Below are 24385 nucleotides of genomic sequence, written 5' to 3' on the forward strand. Positions count from 1 at the left end.
ACTTCTTGGCCATCTCATCCCTTCAGCATATTTTTTCCTAACAACAACTGGAATTCCAGTTTACTTCCACACTCTCCTCCATTCCCGTCCCAGGGGGCTTTATGGTATTTTCATGGACAAATGTTTTCAGCTCAGGACTTTCTTCCTCCTCCCCGCTCCCTTTTCATTTTCGGCGCTGTGCCTGGAGCAGATGGACTGGCCCATCTCTGCTTGTGTAAGACCTTGTGCACACAAGCTCCCAGTGACCCTAAGAGGGGGAGCAAAGTGCTGATGGGAGCTGGGTAGCCCCTGGGTACCCCAGCAGCTCCCCCCACCTCCTGGAGACGTCCCTCTCAGGTGGTCTGTACCCTTTTTCTAAGTGCCGCCCCTGTAACCATGGTGTGACAGAGACCCCTCCACTCACACGGGGTCTCACTCCCCTCTCTTCATACTCAGGAAGTGGATCCCAGCCTGCCGCAGTTTTCATGACCATGACTTACCTCACTATGGGGAGTCTGCTTTAGGCTCTTCTCTGCTTTATCCACGAAGTCTTTCTCCTCAAAATACAGATAACTCTTGAACTTGATCAAAGCCTTGAAAATCGAGAAGGGGGCAGGGGAAAGGCACACTGAGAAACCAGCTGCATCTTCACGGAGAAGGGGCAAGCTGGCCCCAAAGTGCTGAGCCTCGGGCTGTGTGACACACATCAAACTGGTTTGCAGTCTACGCTGCTGGATTCTGAACTATTTATCTTAAAAATTAGGTGCTGGCATTGTGGTATAGTGGGTTGAGCTACTGCCTGCGGGCACCGACATCCCATATGGGTGTAGGTTGTGTCCCGGCTGCTGCTCTTCCAATCCAGCTTCCTGCACATGGCCTTGGAGAGCAGCAGAGGACGGCCCAAGTGCTTGGCCCCTGCACCCATGTGGGAGACCCAGAAGAAGCTCCTGGATTTGGTCTGGCCCAGCCCAGGCATTGTGGCCATTTGGAGAGTAAACCAGTGGATGGAAAAACTCTCTCTGCCTTTCAAGGAAATGAAATAAATCTCAAAAAATAAATAAATAGATAAAAAAAATTAGGGGCTAGCATCATGGCACAGCAAGTTAAGCTGCTGCTTGTGATGCCAGCTTTCTACATGGGAACACTAGTTCAAGTCTTGGCTGCTCCACTTCTGATCCGGCTTTTTGATGGCCTAAGGGCTTGGGCCCCTGTTATCCATGTGGGAGACTTGGATGAAGTTCTTGGCTCCTGGCTTAGGTCTGGTGCAGCCCCAACTGATGCAGCCATTTGGAGAGTGAACCAGCAGGTGGAAAATCTCTCTTTGTTGTCACTCTGCCTTTCAAATGAATAAATGAATCTTAAACCACATACACAAAAACATACCAGTTAAACACATAAACAAGCCACATAAACAGCAACATACAAACTTTGTTTAGCACCTTTAAGATTTTTATTTATTTGAAAGGCAGAGAGAAAGAGAGAGGGAGAGAGAAATGGATAGGGACAGAGAGAGGAATCTTCCATCCAACGGTTCACTTCCTCCTAAGCAGATGCAATGGCTGGGGCTGGGCCAGGCTGAAACCTGGAGCCTGGAACTTCATCCACGTCTCCCATGTGGGTAGCAGGAGCCTAAGTACTTTACCCTTCACTTGCTGCCTCCCAGGTGTGATGGCAGGAAGCCGGATCAGCAGCAGAGCAGTGGGAACTGGAACAGGCACTACCTGCGCCACAGGTGTGAACGTGTGTGGCAGGCATGGAAGGGCTCCAAGCGGCAGGTGGTGAGATGAGAGTCAACTGTGTGGTGCATTCATTGAAGTGAGATCTCAGTCTGCTTGTTATCAGAATAAACGCAGAGGACCTCCACTATCCAAAACTTGCTCTAGAGCTACAATAATGGTACTGGCATAAAGGACACACACATCAGTGGAACCAGGAGCCCAGAATAAATCTCTACTTAGACAGTCATTTGCTTTTCACTTAAAGGCACCAAAGAAATCCAGCAGAGAAAGGAGAGTTTAACAAATGGCATTGGAATAATTGGATATTCATATGGAAAAAATTAACTTGGAACGCCACATTGACACAGAAAATTAAATCAAGGTGGAACAGAGACCTAACTGTAAAAGCTACAACCACGATGTCTTCAAAATAAACCATAAAATATGGGAGAATATGGCTTGAGGGTACCCGAAGGTTTTTTAATTCACAGAAAGAAATATATCTATAAAAGAAAAATCTGGTAAATTAGACTCCATAAAAATTAAGGCTTCAGTTTATCAGAAGATATTACTAATAAAACAGACAAGTCAGAGACGAGGAGAAAAATACCATATCTAATTACCCCATGGTCTACTGACTTCATTTCTGTATATTGACTCAAAAGAAATGAAAACATGTTTACATTTAATTCTCAGCCTTGTAAACAGAATGAAAATAAAAAAGAGACTTGTACAAAAACGCTTATAGCATCTCTATTTTTTTTTTTTTTTTAAATTTTTGACAGGCAGAGTGGATAGTGAGAGAGAGAGACAGAGAAAGGTCTTCCTTTGCCATTGGTTCACCCTCCAATGGCCGCCGCACTGCGCTGATCCGAAGCCAGGAGCCAGGTGCTTCTCCTGGTCTCCCATGGTGTGCAGGGCCCAAGGACTTGGGCCATCCTCCACTGCACTCCCTTGGCCACAGCAGAGAGCTGGCCTGGAAGAGGGGCAACTGGGACAGAATCCGGCGCCCCAACCCGGACTAGAACCCAGTGTGCCGGCACCACTAGGCGGAGGATTAGACTGTTGAGCCATGGCGCCGGCCTCTCTATGTTTTTTAAAAAAGATTTATTTACCTATCTGAGAGGCAGAGTTACAGAAAGGGAGAGACAGAGAAGTCCTCTACTGGTCCACTCCCCAGATGGCTGCAATAGTCGGAGCTGAGCTGATCTGAAGCCAGGATCCAGGTGACTCTTCCTGGTCTCCCACGTGGGTGCAGTGGCCCAAGCACCTGGGCCATCCTCCACTGCTTTCCCAGGCCACAGCAGAGAGCTGGATGGGAAGTGGAGCAGCCAGGACTAGAACCAGCACCTACATGGGATGCCGGCACTGCAGGTGGAGGATTAACTCATTGCGCCATGCTGCCGGCCCCACGGCGCTGGCCCCACGGCATCTCTATTTTAACAGTCCTGCCACAGTTTGAAAAGGATCTGGGTCCCAGCTCATGTAGACATTTAAGTCCCCAAAGTCATGGATTGACGGGTGGAGGCACCATCCAATTGTGCTGTCTAAAAGTGGGGGCCTTTAGATTAGACTGGATTTTGGCTTTTTTAAGAAGAGATCACGGGGCTGGTGCTGTGGCATAGCGGGTGAAGCCACTGTCCGCAGTGTCGCTATCCCATATGGGCGCCGATTTGAGTCCTGGCTGTTCCACACTTCCAACTGAGCTCTCTGCTGTGGCCTGGGAAAGCAGTGGAAGACGGGCCAAGTCCTTGAGCCCCTGCACCTGCATGGGGGACCCGGAAGAAGCTCCTGGCTCCTGGCTCTGGATTGGCGCAGCTCTGGCTGTTGCAGTCAATTGGTAACTGAACCAGCGGATGGAAGATTCTCTCTCTCTGCCTCTCCTTCTCTTTCTGTGTAACTCTTTCAAATAAACAAATAAATAAACAAATCTTTGAAAAAAAAAAAAAAAAGAAGAAGAAGAAGAGATCAGGGGTATGGGAGAGCTGGCTGTCTGCTCCCTGGCTCACCATGTGATCACTGTCTCACACACAATCCGCCACTGCAGCCTTTACCCTCATCACAGGCCAGACCAATGAGGCCACTGATCTGGGCCTGTGAACCCCCAAAACAGTGAGCTGAAATAAACCTCCTCCCTTCAGAAGTAACTTCTCTCCAGTACTCATTACAGTGACAAAAAACACAAGGCCTAAGTGTCCATTGATAGCAAAATGGATACATGAATGTTACAGTCCATTCATACGATGGAATAGCACTCCACAACTGCAGACACTCTACGTCATATCATCCGAGACTCAAAAAACAGGAAGGAGCCAGGTACAAAAGACTGCATGCTTCTGTTTATATAAACTCAAGAAGATGCAGAAACTGAAGTATGCTGAGGAGAAAATTCAAACACTGGCTGCCTCTGGAGGCTGGGGCTGGAGATGTGCTGGGAGAGCTTGAGAGAACACCTGGGGCGATGCTGAGACTCCACCTCTCATCAAGACTAGGGGATGCATGTTCAGAATGTGTGTGTTTCGTTTTATATGAATTTTACATCAAAATAAACTAAACCAGGTTGAACTCTAGGTAATGATCTACATCCTGAAGTATTTGGGGCAAGTGTTCTGATGCCTGCCCTACAGTGCTTTAAAACAGGAGATGGCTAGACAGGCTGGAGGGTGAACAGAGGATATGCTAGTGGTACACTCAAGGTGATGAATGTTCAGGCAACTGTGCGTCATCACAAGATAACGTCCAGGCCCGGCTGCAGGCATTGCTGCCAAAGGAGAGCCTTGGGGAAGAGACTCACCTTGTCTTTGTATGTGTCAGGCAATGACTTGGCTGTCTCCGTATCTTCAGGAAGGTTGATGTAGAATCCCAGGACATCTCCCTGTCCGTAGCCAGAGGAGTAGTGTTTGCCAATGGACTGATGGAACTTGGTTCCCTTTTTGCTCCGCCAAGAATAGCTGAATTTATCATAGCCTAAGGGAGCTTGGAGGTTGCCTGTGCCAATCAAAAGATACACAGGAAGTCAGAGGGCTGCAAGTCAACTCTGATTCTTTTTTTTTTTGACAGGCAGAGTGGATAGTGAGAGAGAGAGACAGAGAGGAAGGTCTTCCTTTTTGCCGTTTGTTCACCCTCCAATGGCCGCTGCGGCCGATGCATCGTGCTGATCCAAAGCCAGGAGCCAGATGCTTCTCCTGGTCTCCCATGCGGGTGCAGGGCCCAAGCACTTGGGCCATCCTCCACTGCCTTCCCGGGCCATAGCAGAGAGCTGGCCTGGAAGAGGGGCAACCGGGATAGAATCCGGCGCCTCAACCGGGACTAGAACCTGGTGTGCCAGCGCCACAAGGTGAAGGATTAGCCTGTTAAGCCACGGCGCCGGCCAACTCTGATTCTGATTTGCTCAAGGAAAAAGATTCCACCCCTTATTATTACTTTTTAAAATCAATTTCGTGTTAGCAGAGATACGTGGGGTAGGTTCTTGTCTCGGTGCAAGAAAGAGTTCAGATGTGAGACAGAGAACAGGTAGCAAAGTTTATCAGGGTAGGGCATCTGTCAGAACAGGCGGGACAGAATCTGAGACAGAGTGCCCAGTCACTCAGACTGGGAAAACAAGGTTACCTGGTTAAATGGACAGAATACACCTGGCAGGCCAGGCAGCAGGCTCAGCAGAGAGCTGAGCGCACAGTCTGTATTCAGACTGGGGCTTCTAGGGGAAAGAGGTCCAGTTCTTCCTGCCATTTCTTCTGCACCTCCTCAGGACAAAGGGCTTCACTACTCAGTGTTATCAGACTGGGGGCCACCGGGCACCTGGCAGAGGAGCCTCCCCGGGGTGCCTGCCTTGGAGGAAGGATGCAAAGGTTTTACTGCTCTATGCTATCAGGCCAGGGAACCTGGTGCTGAGGAGACAGGATTCTCCTGGGGAGCTTTCCTTCGGGGGAAGAGCTGAGACCACCTGTAAAGCTATCAGGTCTGGGCAGGACTCTGCGGTATAAAATACTGGGCTGTTTCCAAGGGGAGCTTCTGCAGATCCTGGATTTCCTCAGGCCCCTCTCATACACACAACTTCCTACCTAACACCTGTAAAATTTCTTACAAACTATTTCTCACAGGAAAGAATTATAAACATTATTCCAGGAGTTGTAAACTGGCTAAGCCCTCAGGCACTGAATTTGATGCCCACTTCTGATATGCCCCCAGTTGTGAGGCCTTGGCCAGATCGTCTGTTATTTCTCTACCAGCTGTGACATCCACATTACGGACCAACTTACCTAAGGGCTGAGACCAACCCAGTCTGGCAGCAGTGTCGGGTGGCATCTCATCCACAGTGATCTCAAAGTACCAGGCACCTTTCCGCACCCCGTGAGAGGCCCGCACCATGGAGTAGCCCTTCTCTCCAACCACAGTCAGCCGGTCATCGGAGATCTTCAGCTGGGGAGCTGCAGTGGAGGTCAAAACAGAGGCCTGGGGCTCACTGGAGGCCCTTGTGACAGCGCCCACAAAAATCCGAGTCTGCACACTCCAGTAACACAAATAAACAAGAAACTAGAAATAGCGGTTTAGGTGTCTGAAATACTAGCTCAGGAATTTACTTTACAACACTGTCAAACTTTATTCTTCTTTTACATTTTTATTTATTTATTTATTTACTTTTATTTGAAAGGCAGAGATCTTCCATCCGCTGGTTCACTCCCCCAATGCTACTAACAGCCAGGTCTGGGCAAGGCAGAAGCCAGGAGCTAGGAGCTAGGAACTCAATCCAAGTCTCCCTATGGGTGGCAGGGACTCAACTACTTGATCCATCACCTGCTGCCTCCCGGGGTGTGCAGTAGCAGGAAACTGGCATCAGGGGTAGAGCTGGAACTCAAACTCAGGCATACTGATATGCGATGCAGGTATTCCGAGTGGTGTTTTAACTGATCCACCCAATACTGCCTTAATTCCACACTTTAAAATTACAGTCTTTGTATGCCCTTCAGTTTCCCCAAACGTTAACGTCATCTGCAACCATAACACAATCATCAAGGCAGAAAATTACACTGATATTACATTAACTAATAATCTACAGATCATCTTCAAAGTAAGCCAATTATCCCAGTAATATCCTTTTTAACCATGTTGGATTCAGAACATTATCCAGTGTTAATAGGATATTAAAGGGCTTACCTCCTCACAAAACATTTAATCACAAAGGAAAAAGTTACCTATAGTGGACAAGCCTGGCAGACATGCCGTGGTGAAATGATCAAAGTGGGTATGACCGTTAATGAGACAAATGAAAACCACGTGCGACCTGACAGGACCCGCGTGAAGGGCACAGCATCACTGTGCTGTGTTCCTGTCCAAGGTGCATGATCTGAATCACGAGAAACCACACAAATCTCACCTGAGAGATACTCTATAAAGCAAGTGGCTTGTGATTCTCAAAAACATCAGGGTCATGAAAGTCTAGGGAAGATGGAGAAATGGATACGTATGGAAGAAGACTGAATCCCTTCCTACAAAAGACACCATCAGATGGACTGGGGAACCTGGAAAGCATGTGAGGTGAGGGTAGTGATCAATGCTAACATCCTGGTTTTGACGGTTCTATACTAGCCCTGTAAGAATGGAGAGTTTAAAAAATACCCATAAATTCTTTGATTGTCCCCCTTCTAATGAGGCAGAGACTAATTTTCCTCTACTGAATGTGGGCTGGACTTAGTAACACACTTCTGACAAGCAAGTAAGGTGAAGTGACCATTCCATTCCAGACAGCAGGTCACAAAGGGTACACTGCCTGTCTGGGACAATGTGCCATGATGAGTCAGCTCCCACGGACAAGGACAAACAGGCAGGACAGGCCCTCAGGGAGGGCAGAGGGCATGAGGTGAAGGCCCCATGACTCCTTGGAAACAGACCCTCCAGCTCCACTTGCTCTTCAGACAAGATAGCCATTGCTACAAGTCTGCCTGTAACCTCCTGAGGTTCCACAGATAAGCAACTCCCAGACTGCTGCATCCATAAAAACAGAGATTAAAAAAAAAAACAACCCTGTAGTTTCAGACTGCAAAGTGCAATGGTAATTTGATATGCAGGAGGAGACAGCTGGGTAGACAACTGTCACAAGGAGAATGGATGTGTTTACAAGGAAGACACTAACACTCGCAAAGGTGACAGGGCATCATGGCAGCTTACTGTCACTCAAAAGGTTTAGGAAAAAAGGACTCACTTCCTAATCCCCAAGTCACTTTTTTGACCATCCACTACTTCAAAGTGTGCTCACCGCAAATGGCAATCAAATATAGACATAACAGACACTGCTCCATGGGATCACTTCATTTCCAAGTGCCTAGCTGTGGGCAGGTGTTTAGTTCAGTGGTTAAGACGCTGCTTGGGACACCCATGTCCCACAGCAAAATGCCTGGGTTTGGGTCCTGGCCCCACTTCTGATTCCAGCTTTCTGTGAAGGCAGACCCTGGGACACATCAGATCATGGCTCAAGTACTTGGGCTCCTGCCACACACGTAGATATGGATGGAGTTCCAGGATCCTGGCCTCGCCAGGGTCCATCTCCCGCAGTTGCAGGTATATGAGGAGTGAACCAGCAGATGGAAGCTCTCGCTCTCTGCCTGCCTTTGTCTCTTTCAAATGAAATTTTAAAAAAGAAAAATTAAAAACAACAGATGCTAAGTCCAAGAAATAATGGACTTACAAATATAAGGAATTTATGGTCTGGTTTAGATTTAATTCAAACTGAGTCTTTTTTTTTTTTTTTTTTTTTTTAGGATTTATTTATTTGAAAGGCAAAGTGACACAGAGTTAGAGAGACAGAACTCCATCTAGGTCTTCCACGTGGGTGGCAAGGGGGCCAAGGGGCCATCATCCTCTGACTTTCAGTTATATTAGCAGGAAACAGAAGCACAGTAGCCAGCACTCCAATATGGGATGCCAGGGTAGAAAGTGGCAGGTAAACTGTGCCCCAAACCGGCTCCAAGAGGCATATTTTAAATAGCCATGGAAATATGAACATGGGCCAGGCATTAGGTAATTAAGGGACTAATAAATTAGGTAGGTATGAAAATGGCCCAAGTGTTTGGGCCCCTGCACCCACGTGAGACTCGGAAGCAGCTCCTGGCTCCAGATCGGCGCAGCTCTGGCCATTGCAGCCATTTGGGGAGTGAACCAGCGGATGGAAGACCTCTCTTTCTCTGTAACTCTGCCTCTCTGTAACTTACTTTCAAATAAATAAATAAATCTTTAACTAAAAAAATAAATTAGGTAGGTATAATAGTACAATGGCTATGTTTTTAAAAATCTTTGTTAGAATGATGGGAGTTGAGAGGCAGCAAGTTGTGCTGCTTGGGATCCCCACATCTCATATGGGAGTGCCAGTTCAAGTCCCAGCTACTCCACTTCCGATCCAGCTTCTTGTTATTGTGCCTGGGAAGGTGGCAGATGATGGCCAAAGTACTTAGGCCCCTGCCACCCACACGGGAGATCCAGACTGAGTTCCGGGCTCCTGGCTTCAGTCTGGCCCAGTCCTGGCTGTTGAGGGCATTTGGAGAGTGACCCAGTGGATGGAAGATGTCTCTACGATTGTCTCTCTGCCTTTCAAATGGGATAAGAGTAAATAATAATTAAAAAAAGGTTAGATTTTGGATTTTTATGTTAGGAATGCTCAACCTGTAGTATTTGGCAATGTCAATGACCTAGTTTTGATAATTGTACTATGGTCGAGTAAGGTGCTATCATTAGGAGAAGCTGTAAGTTTAAAATTAGGTCAGGGACCAGCATTGTTGCTCAGTGGGTTAAGGTGCCACCTGCGAAGCTGGCGCCCCATATGGGCACTGGTTCAAGTCCCAGATGTTCTACTTCTGATCCAGCCCCCCGTTAATATGCCTGGGAAAGTAGAAGAGGGCCCAAGCCTTGGGGCTCTGCCACTCAACGTGGGAGACTCAGATGGAGTTCCTGGCTCCTGACTTTGGCCTGGCTCAGCCCTGGTTGTTGCAACCATTTGGGGAGTGAACCAGCAATTGGAAGATCTCTCTGTCTCCCTCTCTCTCTGTAATGCTACCTTTCAAATTAATGAATAAATCTTAAAACAAACAAACAAACTAGTTTGATACAGAAAGCTATAAAAAACCATACACATATCTACACACACACACACACATACACACACGCACACACGTGCTACTGTCTACAGGAAGAGATGAATGACATTACTCCTGCACATTCTGGCTGAGTCTGGTTAGAGATGGGAGTGTGGCAGTGGGAAAAGACTAGGATGCATAATCAATTCTAGATCCAACAACACTGCTGACCGCAGTTCAAGGTAACACAGGTTTGTAAGATCATTAATACCTTACATACCTCGATCATGTAGGGCTAACAAAACTCGCTCGTACAAGCAGGCTCTGTAGAGGTCTCCAGGGATAGGTTTTCCTGCCCAACAGTCAAGTTCGAGCTTCTCAGGGTCAGGGGCGTGGGGGTCAGGCTCAGCTAAAATATACCGATAGCCATCTTTATTAAATGGATGCTCCAAGGGGTAGCCATGAGGGGGAAGGCGCTGAGCAGAAAACAAAGGGTCACTGCAAAAAGGAAAGAGCACAATCAAGAAACCAAAACCCTCTCTGGCTCATCCAATTCTGTAAGAAATGCCTCTGAGTTATTAGGTTTCAGGTGAAACACACCGAACTTCACCACGGACACTTTTCAGTCCTCAGGTAGCCCATCCTGCCCTCTGCAGGCGAAACAGGGACATGACAAGGAGTCAGTTCCTTTGGCAAAGCAGTTTTGGTCAAATTCCTTGTAGAGTGCAGGACAGACAAGGGATTTGTCAGGCAGACACTGACACTCTTGGGGTCCTTCAATCTAAGCTGAGGTCTGTGAAGCTGAGCCAGTACTTAACACAGTAGGGGCAAGCAGAAAAGAGGCAGGAGCATGACTTCCTTCCGACGCTTACTATCGTATAACCAAATCAACACAAGCAAGAGACCCGAGCACTTACTATCTCTTGGCAGTCCAAAGAACTTACCCGGATTTCATCACCTTGGTGTTCAAAGTCAGATAAAAGCACCAGCCTTCAAGTGGCTTTATTCCCTTCCCTCGCCTATCCTTTCTTAAGATGCAGTACGAACAGAATTCACTACCCAGGCTTATCTCCGGAGGCTGCCCTGGGGCCTCTTTACAGGAACAAGTTCATAACACAGGATGCTTTGTCTGGGGTTATTTGCGGCTAACGTGCTCAAGGCTTGAAAAAAGGGAGTTTTTAACTTCTCACACTTTCTGGCCTTTTCCAGCACCAAACTCCAAATAACACTCAGTCAGGGTGGGGATTGGGGCTCTCCCCACCTGCGGGCCTTCTTGGTGGTCCCCGTGGTCCCTCCGTCCTGCTGTTTGCGCTTGGCTCCTCTTCCTTTTCCACTGCTCCCTGCTGCAATGCCCCCTTTGAAGAGAAGGCAGACCACCCTCAATGAGCTGCGTTGCAGGTGCCTGCCGTGGGGATGAACACACCCAACGTGCATTTGTGTGACATCACAGGAGGATTTCCTTCCGAAAGCTTGTCGGTTTGGAATGACTGCTAAGTGTCTCAAGTCCAGAACACCGGGTTCTGGCAATAAGCTCAAATGAGTCTAGCTCCGAGGACACTCACGCCACGTTCCCAACCTTCCTTTCTCAGTGAATCACAGCTACTAGTACAATTTCTGAGGATGTGACACAAATGCATCTTCACTTGCTCAGAGTCTAAAACATTCATAGCTAAGAAGAATGAAAACAACTGCATGGACAGCTTTCCCCCGACCCGAGTCAATACAAACACCCACAAAGCCAATATCCTCACTTGCAGGTTGAAGTTCATTTGCTCGAGCTACACCATGGAGTCCATAAACATCATAAAGGCACAGTAGCTGCTAAAGCACTTAACTTGTATACGGAGCAAGACAAAAGTACATCCAACATGGAAAACAGAAACAGAAGAACTCAAAAGGTGTTTCTCTCCAGTGCTGTTAGACACTCATCGTGGCTGTACAGGATGTGGGCAAGAAGGCTTTAAATTTAGAAGGCAATCTGTAGTTTCACACTCCTTCATCCAATCTTTATCAAGATCGTGCCAATGCGTGAAATTTAGTTTAGACTAACTTGGCTTGTGAAATTAAGAGCAAATAATATCAATAGAAAATTTATATTTCATACAAAAAAATTTAGCTATACATTAAGGCTACAAGGAGTTTCCCTTGTGTGTTTTTCAATTAGGTTCTTTGAAATTTTCATCCAGATCTATCATGCCTCTCAATTAGTTTGTTTTCCCCCTTCCAAAAAAATGTCCCTGAACTGCAGGCAAACACCTTTATACAACAACTGCATAGAGTACTATATCTTAGTTAGGGGCAAGCTTGGACATTACCAGCAGTTCTGCTGCAATAAAAAGGATCAAGACATGGAGGGGGGGATCATATTCTACATACACAGGGCCAGACTAATGACGCCAAAGTTCCTTTTATGTGCACATCACACGCTATTCCTGTGTCTCACAAAGGTTTAAACTATTGAAATGTGAGCACCTCTAGTTTCAGTTAATGATAAAACAAGATTCCATCTTTCATTGTAACGGTCATTTTAGTTATTTTAAAAGAGAAATTTTAGCTCCATCTTGCATAGAACAAGCAACACTAAGGGGACTGCTGGCCATGTTAGGCAGAATATGACAACATAAAAGCCTTTAACTGCTAACATTAAACTGGAACTACTGCTTCATAGTATGTGCTATTGCCACCATTTTCACAATGCTTTAAGATTATTCAGTTTTAGCTTCTACCACAACTCAGCAAAAAGCATTTTCCAAACCACAAAATACTTAAGTCTGAGAGGCTGAAAGAAGAGAGGAGGAATTCACCTCCCAAAATGGCTCCACCTGTAGGAACAGAAGTGGCACCATGTATTTGTCAAGCTTAAACAATCAGAGGGGAAACCACGGAGTGGCAAGATAAACAACAGTCGGATGTCTCCACCCATCTTAGACCATCCCCAACACTGGAAATGATTAGGCCGCTCCAAAAGACAGGCTAGCGATGCCAGGTGTCAGACAAGCAGCTGGTGACCTTTCAGCTACCCCAATTCTCATCAGATCACCATCACAAGAAGAGCAGCTCCCCATTAGATGGCTCCCCAGCAGAAAAACAGGCCAGCGGGTAACCCATACAGAAGAAGGTGAACAAGCTCCAGTGTCAGAGCAAGAGAAATCAGAAGACGGGCACGGGAAGTTTGTGAAGTGCGAACTGAATTATGGGGAAAGAGTGGAGAGTGACGGAGTTGCTCTACATTAGCGGTCAGTTAGGAGGGTACGACTGGGAGTCTAAATAGCACAGTGAGCCGCACCTTAAAAGCTGTACTCTGTTTTACACTCCACCTGTCTCACCCAAGACTGAACAGAACAGTTCTCCATCTGTCAAGTCCATGCTAGCCCTGAAAATCCGATTTTTGGACTAAAAGCATCTAAGTAAATATCCAGGTTAAGGGTCAACCCAAAGAATGCATGATTCTTGGCACACTCATATGCAACAGTTTAAAAACACTTCAGCACGGAGACATTTCAGCACTTACCATTCAGATTCCCGCTGGTAGACACTGCACTGCTTTGTTTCTGGTTGTCGTAAGCAGGACCGATGTTACTAAGATCCTGGAAGGACAAATTCAATGAAAAAGGGAGCCTACAAAAGTGAGACAACCTGGCAAGGCTCAAAAGCCTGAGAAAAATTCCAACAGAATGAGAATGGAAACTTGCAGGGACCCTGAATGTGGCTGCTTCAGGGATCGGAAGTGGCACAGGCAGAGGCCAAGTACGAGGCTCACAGGCATGTTAAGAATGGCGGGCAACGAACCGCAAAGGAACAGTCAACATGCTGAGCATGCATGGCGAACCACAGGGCCTGCGCAGCCCACACTCGCTCCCCAAGGAATCCAGGTCTCATTTCACAAGAGACAGAAATCTGAATTTCCAAGGTGAACTCTCCGATGTTCAAAGCTAGCCAAACACAGTAAGGCACCACTGAAAGCTTTGACCATTAGAGCTGCCAAATGTGATCCCTGCCCAGTGTGACATTTTCTTTTCCCTTTTAGGTTGGATATGGGATACAAATTCTTCTACACAGCAAATATTAAGGGCAAAACTTGAGACGGCAAGATTAGAAATAATCTGGAGGCCAGCGCCACAGCTCAATAGGCTAATCCTCCGCCTGCGGTGCCAGCACACCGGGTTGTAGTCCCGGTCAGGGTGCCAGATTCTGTCCCGGTTGCCCCTCTTCCAGGCCAGCTCTCTGCTGTGGCCAAGGAGTGCAGTGGAGGATGGCCCAAGTGCTTGGGCCCTGCACCCCATGGGAGACCAGGAGAAGCACCTGGCTCCTGCCTTGGGATCAGCGCGGTGCGCCGGGCGCAGCGGCCATTGGAGGGTGAACCAACGGCAAAGGAAGACCTTTCTCTGTCTCTCTCTCTCACTGTCCACTCTGCCTTGTCCAACCAAAAAAAAAAAAAAAAAAAAAAAAAAAAATCTGTAACTGCATTATGTGCTACACATGAGGAAATTAAAGCTAAAAAACATAAAAATGACTTGCACAAATTCAGAACATTTAGGGCAGGAGTGGGGAGCCTCTGGCTCATTAGCTGCATAAGGCCCTCAAAATCATTCAGTCTGACCCTGCCGAGGCAACTCTGAGACTCAAGAGGGAGTTCAGTCTACAGCAGGCCAACTTCTAAGCTGACAATTGTGCATGGCCTGCGAGTGATGTTATAGCTATCCAAACTGCCCCTGGCAGGAAAAAGTGCCCCACCTCCCTCTGCTCTGGGGGAAGCACCAGAATCCAAACCCAAGGCTCCCGACTCCAGGTCTGCTCTTTCCATGGGCATCCAAAAGAGAAGACAAGGCACGTTAACATACCTGATCCAGAAGTCCAAATTTAGGGTAATCTTCTTCAGGGTCTTTGCTCCCTGGATCAGGGTGTTCCTTTACCAAAAACACATCTCTCTCTTTACTCTAAAAAGGAAACAGCTCTTTAGATTTAAAGATTTCCCACATATATGTACAAAATGGAGGACTTCCTCCAACTGCAAAAGTGAATTCCTAGGGGTAGTCTCCATAGTGCGTGTCTCTCTGATGAGAAAATCTAATACATCGCCATCAACAATCCAAACAGCAGAGAAACTCAAAGGGAGCCAAAGTCTGCCACAATCCTCACTTATTCCCCACCCCGCAGGGATCGTAACACTGCCAACAGCTTGCTCCTGAGGTGCTCTCTTTAATTCTAAGGACGATAGTATTCTTTTTTTAATCAAAGAGAAAATGAGGTCTTGAATTTCAATGTAAAATTACATTTCCAAACATGCAGTGGACCAAGGTTTCATCATATAAAACCACCACTGTTGAGGCTGGTGCTCTGGTGTAGTGGGCAAAGCCGCCACCTGCAGTGTCGGTATTCCATATGGGTGCTGGTTCAGGTCTAGGCTGCTCTGCTTCCGATCCAGCTCCCTGCTGATGTGCCTGGGAAAGCAGCAGAAGATGGCCCCGGTCCTTGGGCCCCTGCACCCACGTGGGAGACAGGGAAGAGGCTCCTGGCTTTGGATCAGCCCAGCTCTGGCCATTGCGGCCATTTAGGGAGTAAACCAACAGGCGGAAGATCACTCTGTATCTCTGCCTTTTAAAATAAATAAACAGATCTTAAAAAAGATTAAAAAACCCCAACATTGTTTTAAGCATTATCCATTTATTTTTTTAAAAAGATTTATTTATTTGAAAGTCAGAATGAGAGAGAGAGAGAGAGAGAGAATCTTCCATCCACTGGCTCTCTCCAGATGGCCACAATGGGCAGGTCCGGGTCAGGCCGAAGTCAGAAACTTCATCAGGGTTTCCTACGTAGGTGCAGGGGCCCAAGTACCTGGGCCATCTTCTGCTGCTTTTCGCAGGTACATTAGCCAGAAGCTGGATTGGAAATGGAGCAGCTGGGACACAAAGCAGAGCCCATATGGGATGCGGTGTCACGGGCAGCGGCTTAACCCCCTAAGCCACAACACTGGCCCCAGTGATATCACTTATGACTTAACATGCTACACATTGATTTTCTGTGTGAAAACTAATAAATTTGCAATTGGATATATCTCACACTTAAGGATTTAATATTAAGTTGTTTTCATTTTTTTAGGCATCACATTACTCCCAAGTGAGACATTAGAATTTAACTTGCAAACAACACTGATTTTCTAAATGCCAGGTCTAATTAAATGTATTCTACTTACCATGGTTTTAACAATGTTATTTGGCCAAGTCATTTTCCCAGGTCTCTGTCTGGTTGTCATGCACTCCCAGTATTTATCAATAAATGGTATAATATCCTAATTTAGAAAATAAAATACATTAAGTCTTTTATAATTGCTTTCAAGGTTAAGCTCACAAAGAAAACAGTAGTATTTTCAAAGACCTTGTAACAATAAAGAGAAAAATAGTATTTTGTCTTTGAATCATTGAACAAATATTTAACTGCATGCAAACACTGGATAGACTGTGGGAGTTTCAAACAAGTGTACATGAACCTAAGCCACCTAGGGCTTACAACCCAGTTGGAGCGAAAGCTCTGTCACATTCCCTTGCTGTCAACTGGATGGTAATTTCCAAATTACTCACTCTGCAGACTTCCACTCTTGCTCTTTGAGTCACTGACCACCAGAATCGTAAGCTAGACCCTGGTTCTTGTCTCACAGCCTTCCCATCCAGTCATCAGATGAAACTTACAACTGCAGAAACTTCACGCCACCCAGGCCTCCTTTCCATCCCTACTGCACTGACTACGGCCCTCCCCAGCTCTTGCCGTGTGCCTGGAACTGTCGGACCCTGACCTTCTGGCATCAAAGTTTCCATTCCAGACCACTCTCCAACCAGAATTAGTGTCATGGAAACCACATTTTTACTGGAGGAAATCAGGATTGAAGTAGGGAAAGTAAAAGGACCACTTTACTGTTCTAGAAGGTAGGGAAGAATTCCAACCTAACAAGGACATACAAGAAGTTTCAGGAGTCTACCCTGGTCCAATCTGGGAACATTTGTGCATCAGAACCCAATGACGGGTTAAACATCAATTTTTAAAAATCCATTATTTAAAAAAGGTTTATTTATTTGAAAAGCACAGTGACCGAGGAGAGAGGGAGAGATCTTCCATCCACTGATTCACTCCTCAAAAGGCCTCAACAGCAGCCAAAAACTCCATCCAGGGGTCGCAGCCTGCTACCCTGGCATACCATATTAATGCCGGTTCCAGTCCTGACGGCTCCTCTTCCGATCCGGCTCTCTGCTGTGGCCTGGAAAAGCAGCAGAAGATGGGCCCAAGTACTTGAGCCTCTGCACCCACATGGAAGACATGGATGAAGTTCCAGGCTGTTAGTTTTGGCCTGGTCCAGCCCCGGGCCTTTATGGCCATTTGGGAAGTGAACCAGCAGATGGAAGATTGATCTCTCTCTACCTCTCCCGCTCTGTACCTCTGCCTTTCAAAAAAATAATCTTAAAAAAAAAACAAGAAACCAAAACTCATCCAGATCTCCCATGTGGGAGGCATGGGTTCAAATACTTATGTCATCATTTGTTGCTTTCCCAGGCACATTAGCTGGGGACTTGGATCAGAAGTAGACCACAGGGTCGGCGATGTGGCGCAGCAGATTAAAGCCCTGGTCTGCAGCACCAGCATCCCATATGGATGCCAGTTCGAGTCCCTGCTGTTCCACTTCCGATCTAGCTCTCTGCTAAGACCTGGAAAAATAGTAGAAGATGGCTCAAGTCCTTGGGTCCCTGGACCTGTGTGGGAGATCCAGAAGAAGCTCCTGGCTCTGGATCAGCGCAGGTTCAGCCACTATGGCCATTTGGGGAGTAAACCAGTAGATGAAGACCAACTTCCCCACCACCTCTCTCTGCCTCTGTCTCTCTGTAACTCTGCCTTTCAAATAAATAAATAAATCCTCAAGTTGACCAGCCAGGACTCAAACAGGAGCGCTATGCAGCACCACAAATAGCAGTTTTACCTGCTTTGCCACAATGCCAGTCCCTAAAATCCACAATTTAATAGAACTGGAAAAAAAGGGGCAGGGCAAAGCTCTTTGTGGCAGAAGAATTACAACCAGTGAGTATATTGTTTTACAGCCACCACCTATTAATGGACTCAGGTTAGGATAACCCACAGTGGCTGGTTGAAATGGGCGGCAGAGCAAGGCATTTGCACAGTCTCAATGTTTCAGCCCAGATATAACATTTAATCCTCCCCAAGATAAAAAGGTCCCTTTACAATGGAGAAATCAGGAGGATACCTCCTCAACCAAGCAGTCAAAGGATCACCAATAACAAACCAGTCCCTTATTCTTACTGGTGTGACATCCAGAAAAACCCACACTACCTTCACACTATTCTTTCCAGAAAATGTTCAGCTTGAATGTAAGCACAAGGAGACAATTAGATAAATGCCAACTGAGGACTGCCCTGCCAAGCCTAGCCTAAATGTCACAGCAGGTAAAAAAAATAAACAAAGGAACTGCTCTGGATTCCACACAATAGAACCATTACAACTAAATCTGACACGTGATTCTGACCAGATCTTGGAGGAAGGAAAAAACTCTGAATAATGTTAAAACAACAATATGGAGAAAGCATGACACAAATTTCTAGAGAGCATTTTTTTTTTAAAGATTTATTTATTTATTTGAAAGTCAGAGTTAGAGAGAGAGAGGAGAGGCAGAGAGAGAGAGAGAATCTTCCATCCAATGGCTCACTCCCAAACTGACCACAAAGACTGGAGCTGCGGTGATCCAAAGCCAGGAGCTAGGAGCCTCCTCCAGGTCTCCCATGCGGGTGCAGGGGCCCAAGGATTTGGGCCATCTTCCACTGCTTTCCCAGGCCATAGCAGAGAGCTGGATCACAAGAGGAGCAGCCGGGACTTGAACCAGCGCCCATATGGGATGCCGGTGCTTCAGGCCAGGGCATTAACCCACTGCACCACAGCACCAGCTCCTCTAGAGAGCATTTTGTTTCAACATTGTATGTTTTTATTGCTTGACAGAATAACAGGTAAGTACACCACCTGCAATTTAGTCTCATAGCTAAAAAAAAAATAGATACGTGAAGTGAAATGTAGCAAGATATTAGCTACTGCTAAGTCTAGGTAGGTGCAAAATGGATGTTTACTGTAGTAACTGATTTTCCCTATAGATTTGAAAATTTTCAAAATAGCAGTTTTGGGGAAATATTAACTAAGGGAAAACCAAAAAGTTTAATCACAACACTCCTCTGGGTAAAGCACTTTTATACAGAAGCAAAGGGGAACCCTCTGCTGACTGCTCCAGCTTATGTGATCAAGTGCAAAATTCTGTTAATAGGCCAGGTCTCTGCCCATCTGATCGACCAATCTTATGACACAAACTCCTTGCAACTGTTTTTCAAATTCTATAACTATGCTACAGTCAATTTGTAAGAATCAATTCTGGGGGCCGGTGCTGTGGCGCAGCAGGTTAAAGTCCCAACCTGAGGCACCGGCATCCCATATGGGTGGCGGTTTGAGTCCCGGATGCTCCACTTCCGATCCAGCTCTCTGCTATAGCCTGGGAAAGCAGTAGAAGATGGCCCAGGTGTTTGGGCCTCTGTACCCATGTGGGAGACCCAGAAGAAGCACAGCTCTAGCCGTTGTGGCCATTTGGGGAGTAAACCAGCAGATGGAAGACCTTTCTCTCTGTCTCTCCCTCTCACTGTCTGTAACTCTACCTCCCATACAAATAAACAAAATCTTTAAAAAAAAAAATCAATTTTGTAGGTAAAAACTAGCACTGACAAGAACAGATAACATTGGAAAGGGCCAAAGGGAAAACACTTTCTTTTTTTTATTTGACAGGTAGTTACAGACAGAGAGAGAGAGAGAGAGAGAGAGAGAGAGAAAGGTCTTCCTTCAGTTGGTTCACCCCCCCAAATGGCCGCCACGGCTGCTGCTGCGCCCATCCAAAGCCCGGAGCCAGGTGCTTCCTCCTGGTCTCCCATGTGGGTGCAGGGCCCAAGCACTTGGGCCATCATCCACTGCCCTCCCGGGCCACAGCAGAGAGCTGGACTGGAAGAGGAGCAACCGGGACTAGAACCCGGTGCCCCAACCAGGACTAGAATCTGGGGTGCCGGCACCGCAGGCGGAGGATTAGCCTAGTGAGCCACGGCACTGGCCCCAGGGAAAACACTTTTTAATGAAGCTTCGATAATTCTCGATAAAAAGAAACTGACTCCCTTTCTCCTTGACAAAGTCTGTGATAGGCATCCACAAACTTCGTTAAACAGACTGAAAAAGTTCATGTCTGATCTGGTTATTGTGGGGTACTCATGTTGTTTATTTAAAGGATTATTTATTATTATTTACATATTTGAAAGGCAGAGTGACAGAGAAAGAGACAGAGAGAAATCTCTCATGTGCTTTTTCACTTCCCAAATAGCTTTAACAGCCAGGGCTGGGCTCAGCCAAAGCCATGGGACAGGAATACCACCTTGATCTCCCATACAGGTGGCAGGGGCCCAAGTACTTGGGCCATCATCTGCTGTCTTCCCAGGCTCATCAGCAGGGAGCTAGATCTGACGGAGAGCAGCCAGGACTGGAACTCCAACCAGCACCTCGATGAGATGCTGGCGTCACACCCAACAGGATGACCCATGGTCCTACAAAGCTGGCCTCTCAGTTATTTGCTGTTATAAAGCCAGGAAAAACTATTTAAGGATTCACACTACTAATAGCCAAGCCAAATGACACATACAAGGAAATCAGCAAATCCCCTAAGAGTAAGATATCCACTAACCTACAGTCCTACAGTCCTAAACATTGAGGTACTTGTTAATTAAGCACTTGTTCTTAAAGGCTGGATATACAGTTCAACCTGATTCACTGGCACAATTGGAATTACATTAATTCCACCTGTACCTTATCTTTGGAGAACATGGTTTTCGGGTGCTCATCCTGTGTTCGGGACTGCCATGTAAGGTTGGCCAAAGCACTAAGGCACATTTCCTTCAAGTCTATCAAAAACAAAAAGGAAGGCAAAGTTACCTATATGGGGCAAGCGTTGTGGTGTAGCAGGTTAAGCCTCCATACGGGTGCTGGTTCGAGACCTGGCTGCTCCACTTGTGATCCAGCTCCCTGATAATGTACCTGGGAAAGTGGTGGAAGACAGCCCAAGTACTTGGACCCCTGCAGCCATGTGGGAGGCCTGGAAGAAGCGCCTGACTCCTGGCTTTTGCCTGGCCCAGCCCAGGACATTGCAGTCATTTGGGGAGTGAACCAGCAGATGGAAGATTTTTATCTCTCCTCCTCTCTCTGTAACTCTACTTTTCAAATAAATCTAAAAAGTAATAATAAATTTTTTAAAAAGCTACCTATAGTACTATAACTCTATCATCAAAGGAATATTCAACAAGATGTCCCACACAGAACTAAAATGGAGTCAGCATTTGATCAGAAATGGGCAATAGCAATTATTCAGAATTAAAGCCCAGCTTATCTTCTACTAGCTACTAGGCAACAGTCTCCCAATTGTGCTAAGCCCACTTCCCTTTTCTTTTCCAGTAGTCATTTTTTAAAATGTTGGTACTTTTATTTATTTACTTAATCCATTTTATTTGAAAGGCAGAGACACAGACAGAGACAGAGAGACAGAGAGGGCGATTTTCCTCCTGCTGGTTTACTCCCCATAAGACTGCAACAGGCAGGCTAGGCCATGCTGAAGCCAGGAACCAGGAACTCCACCGAGGCATCCCACAGGTCCCAAGGGACCTGTGCCATCACCTGCTGCCTCGCAGGCACACATTAGCAGGAAGCCGGATTAGAAGCAGAGTAGTTGGGGCTTAAACCAGGCACTCAAATGTGGGATGGGAGCATCCCTACACGAGACTTAAGCTGCTGCACCAAATGTTTGCCCCAGACAATCATTCTGAAATACTCAAGGGCTGTTCTTACTTGCTTGCTTCCGGAGGAAATAGGTATTCCCACTGTGATGGCAAACATTGCAATGAAAACTGTAGTTAGTCATGAAAGGCAGGCAGGATCTGTAGAAAAGCCAAATCACACAAATTAGTGAACTTCTGAATGAGACATAAATCAACAGGAATCCTCTCCCCTCCGTGAAACTTGGATAAAAGTTTTAGTATATCAATATCTTTTTTTTTTTTTTTTTTGGACAGGCAGAGTGGACAGTGAGAGAGATAGAGAAAGGTCTTCCTTTGCCATTGGTTCACCCTCCAATGGCCGCCGCAGCCCACGTGCTGCGGCCGGCACACCACGCTGATCCCAAGGAAGGAGCCAGGTGCTTCTTCTGGTCTCCCATGGGGTGCAGGACCCAAGCACTTGGGCCATCCTCCGCTGCACTCCCTGGCCACGGCAGAGAGCTGGACTAGAAGAGGGGCAACCGGGACAGAATCTGGCGCCCCGACCAGGAATAGAACCTGGTGTGCCGGCGCCGCAAGACGGAGGATTAGCCTGTTGAGCCATGGCGCCGGCCAGTATATCAATATATCTTTAACCTGAAAACCAAACGATAAGTTATCTGGATTTTTCTGTCACAAAAATTAGCAAGATGCATCTACCATAGGGGAAAATTTAGCATCTAAAAAGAACTTAACTGGCACCTTGTACAGGTTAGTTTATTATCTTTTTTTTTTTTTTTAAAGATTTATTCATTTACTTGAAAGTAAATAAATCCACCTGCTGGTTCACTCTTCAATTGGCTGCAACAGCTGGAGCTGTGCTGATCCAAGGCCAGGAGCTTCTTCCAGGTCTCCCACATGGGTGCAGGGGCCCAAGGACTTGGGCCATCTTCTACTGCTTTCCCAGGCCATGGCAGAGAGCTGGATCAGAAGTGGAGCGGCTGGGACTCGAACTGACAACCATATGGGATGCCAGCACTGCAGGCGGTGGCTTTACCTGCTACACCACAGCGCTGGTGTCATAGTTTGTTATCTTTATTGAGCACCTAAAAAGAAGTATGCCAGGCCAGCTGTACAAGAAGTAGCCTAAGACATGGCTCTCTAAGGTGACAATAATGTTGAAACGGGCAAAGGAGATGTACAGAAAGGCAAATTAAAAATGTAAATGATCACCCAAGAAGACAACTGAGACCAAAACATCACCTGCCTCATCACCAGATGGATTCTACAGATGATAATTAGCCCACAGGAGCCCAAAGGACCCAAGTAGTAACTTCAGATGACACAGGTTATGAACTGGATTTGGGAAGATGAATTTTTTTTAAAAGATTTATTTACCTATTTGAAAGGCAGAGTTACAGAGAGGCAGAGGCAGAGAGAGGTTTTCCATCTGCTGGTTTATTCCGCAGATGGCTGCAACAGGCTGTAGCCATGCTGATCCAAAGCCAGGAACTTCTTCTGGGTCTCCCACACAGGTGCAGGGCCCAAGGTCTTGGGTCATCTTCTACTGTTTTCCCAGATCACAGCAGAGAGCTGGATCAGAAGAGGAACAGCTGGGACTTGAACCTGTTGCCCAAATAGGATGCTAGCACTACAGATGGTGGCTTCTAAGCCACAGCACCGGCCCCGATGAATGGGTTTTCTAGATAACTGAACTGTGTGTAGAGATGAGAAAACAAGCTAAGGGATGAGAGAGACAAACCTGCATAGGCAAGTTTGTCTGGAACAGAGGATTTGTCGAGAACAGGATAAAAATAAAGCTTGAAAAGCAGCAATCACAAGAAGACCTTACATGCTAGGCAGAACTGGACATTTTCTGTAGGAGCTAAAGGGATAAATATCTGGTGGGATGGATCTGATGGGAGAAGAGATAAGAAAAAGTGAATATGTAAAGAGGCTTTTGAAGCTCCAGGGGACCTCAGAGTGACAGCACTAAAAATGGAAAGGGAAGTGGTAAATCTTGGCGAGGGATGAGAGGCAAGAGGTGCAGGAGTGAAAGGTGTTCCAACCCCTAACCGGCTGTAGCCTCAGGAGGGAATCTACCAGGCGAGGCTGGAGACAAAGACCTGCCTGTCTTAAGGCAGAGAGGAAGAAGCCAGCGGAGGGGGCACTGAATAAGACAGTGATGGCTAACTCAATGCATGAGAACAGCCACTGTGGTGACCATGCCAGGACCGGGGAAGCACAAGGAGAGCTTTCCAAAGCAGAAAGGAACAGGGAAAAGACCTTCAGGACAAACAGCTCCAGCATGCAGAGAAGAAACAAAGGCAGGTTGGGGGCCAGTGCTGTGGCACAGCAGGCTAAAGTCCCATCCTGCAGTACCGGCATCCCATATGGGCACAGGCTGGAGTCCTGGCTGTACCACTTTTCTGATCCAGCTCCCTGCTGATGCACCTAGGAAAGCAGTAGAAGATGGCCCAAGTGCTTGGGCCCCTGCACCCACGAGGGAGACCCAGAAGAAGCTTCTGGCTCCTGACTTCAGACTGGCCCAGCTCTGGCCATTGTGGCAATTTGGGGAGTGAACTAGCGGATGGAAGACCTCTCTCTCTCTGTCTCTACTTTTGTTTGTAACTCTGTTAAATAAATAAAATAAATCTTAAAAAAAAAAAAAAAAAAGGCAGATTGATCTCAGACTCTGCTGAAACTAGCTTAGGGAATCCTCAAAGAGAAGTTTCCCAAGTAAGTGCTGTCAGCCCATGGCCACCACACAAGGAAGCAAGAAGCATCCAAGTTCCCTTCCCTTTGCCTCTGC

The 24385-nt window shown here is 46.7% G+C and overlaps 1 protein-coding gene across 5 annotated transcripts in view; it reads right to left on the reverse strand.

The window, feature by feature from the left end:
- The window catches only part of ASH2L (ASH2 like, histone lysine methyltransferase complex subunit), a 30579-nt gene that overhangs the window by 4307 nt on the left and 1887 nt on the right, over positions 1-24385 (reverse strand). For 3 of the 5 annotated variants that reach the window (XM_062213751.1, XM_062213749.1, XM_062213750.1), the window contains exons 4-13: positions 21668-21756; positions 20636-20730; positions 15954-16049; positions 14602-14697; positions 13272-13347; positions 11022-11115; positions 10041-10258; positions 5957-6124; positions 4492-4685; positions 480-572 (exon numbers count right to left, since the gene is read on the reverse strand). In XM_062213751.1, the coding sequence (XP_062069735.1) occupies positions 480-572; positions 4492-4685; positions 5957-6124; positions 10041-10258; positions 11022-11115; positions 13272-13347; positions 14602-14697; positions 15954-16049; positions 20636-20730; positions 21668-21756 (1219 nt within the window). The remainder of the gene's footprint in view (positions 1-479; positions 573-4491; positions 4686-5956; positions 6125-10040; positions 10259-11021; positions 11116-13271; positions 13348-14601; positions 14698-15953; positions 16050-20635; positions 20731-21667; positions 21757-24385) is intronic. The other 2 variants (XM_062213752.1, XM_062213753.1) reach the window with 2 other exon arrangements.

The sequence above is a fragment of the Lepus europaeus genome, chromosome 16 (genome assembly GCF_033115175.1).
Source record: "Lepus europaeus isolate LE1 chromosome 16, mLepTim1.pri, whole genome shotgun sequence".
NCBI lineage: Eukaryota > Metazoa > Chordata > Mammalia > Lagomorpha > Leporidae > Lepus > Lepus europaeus.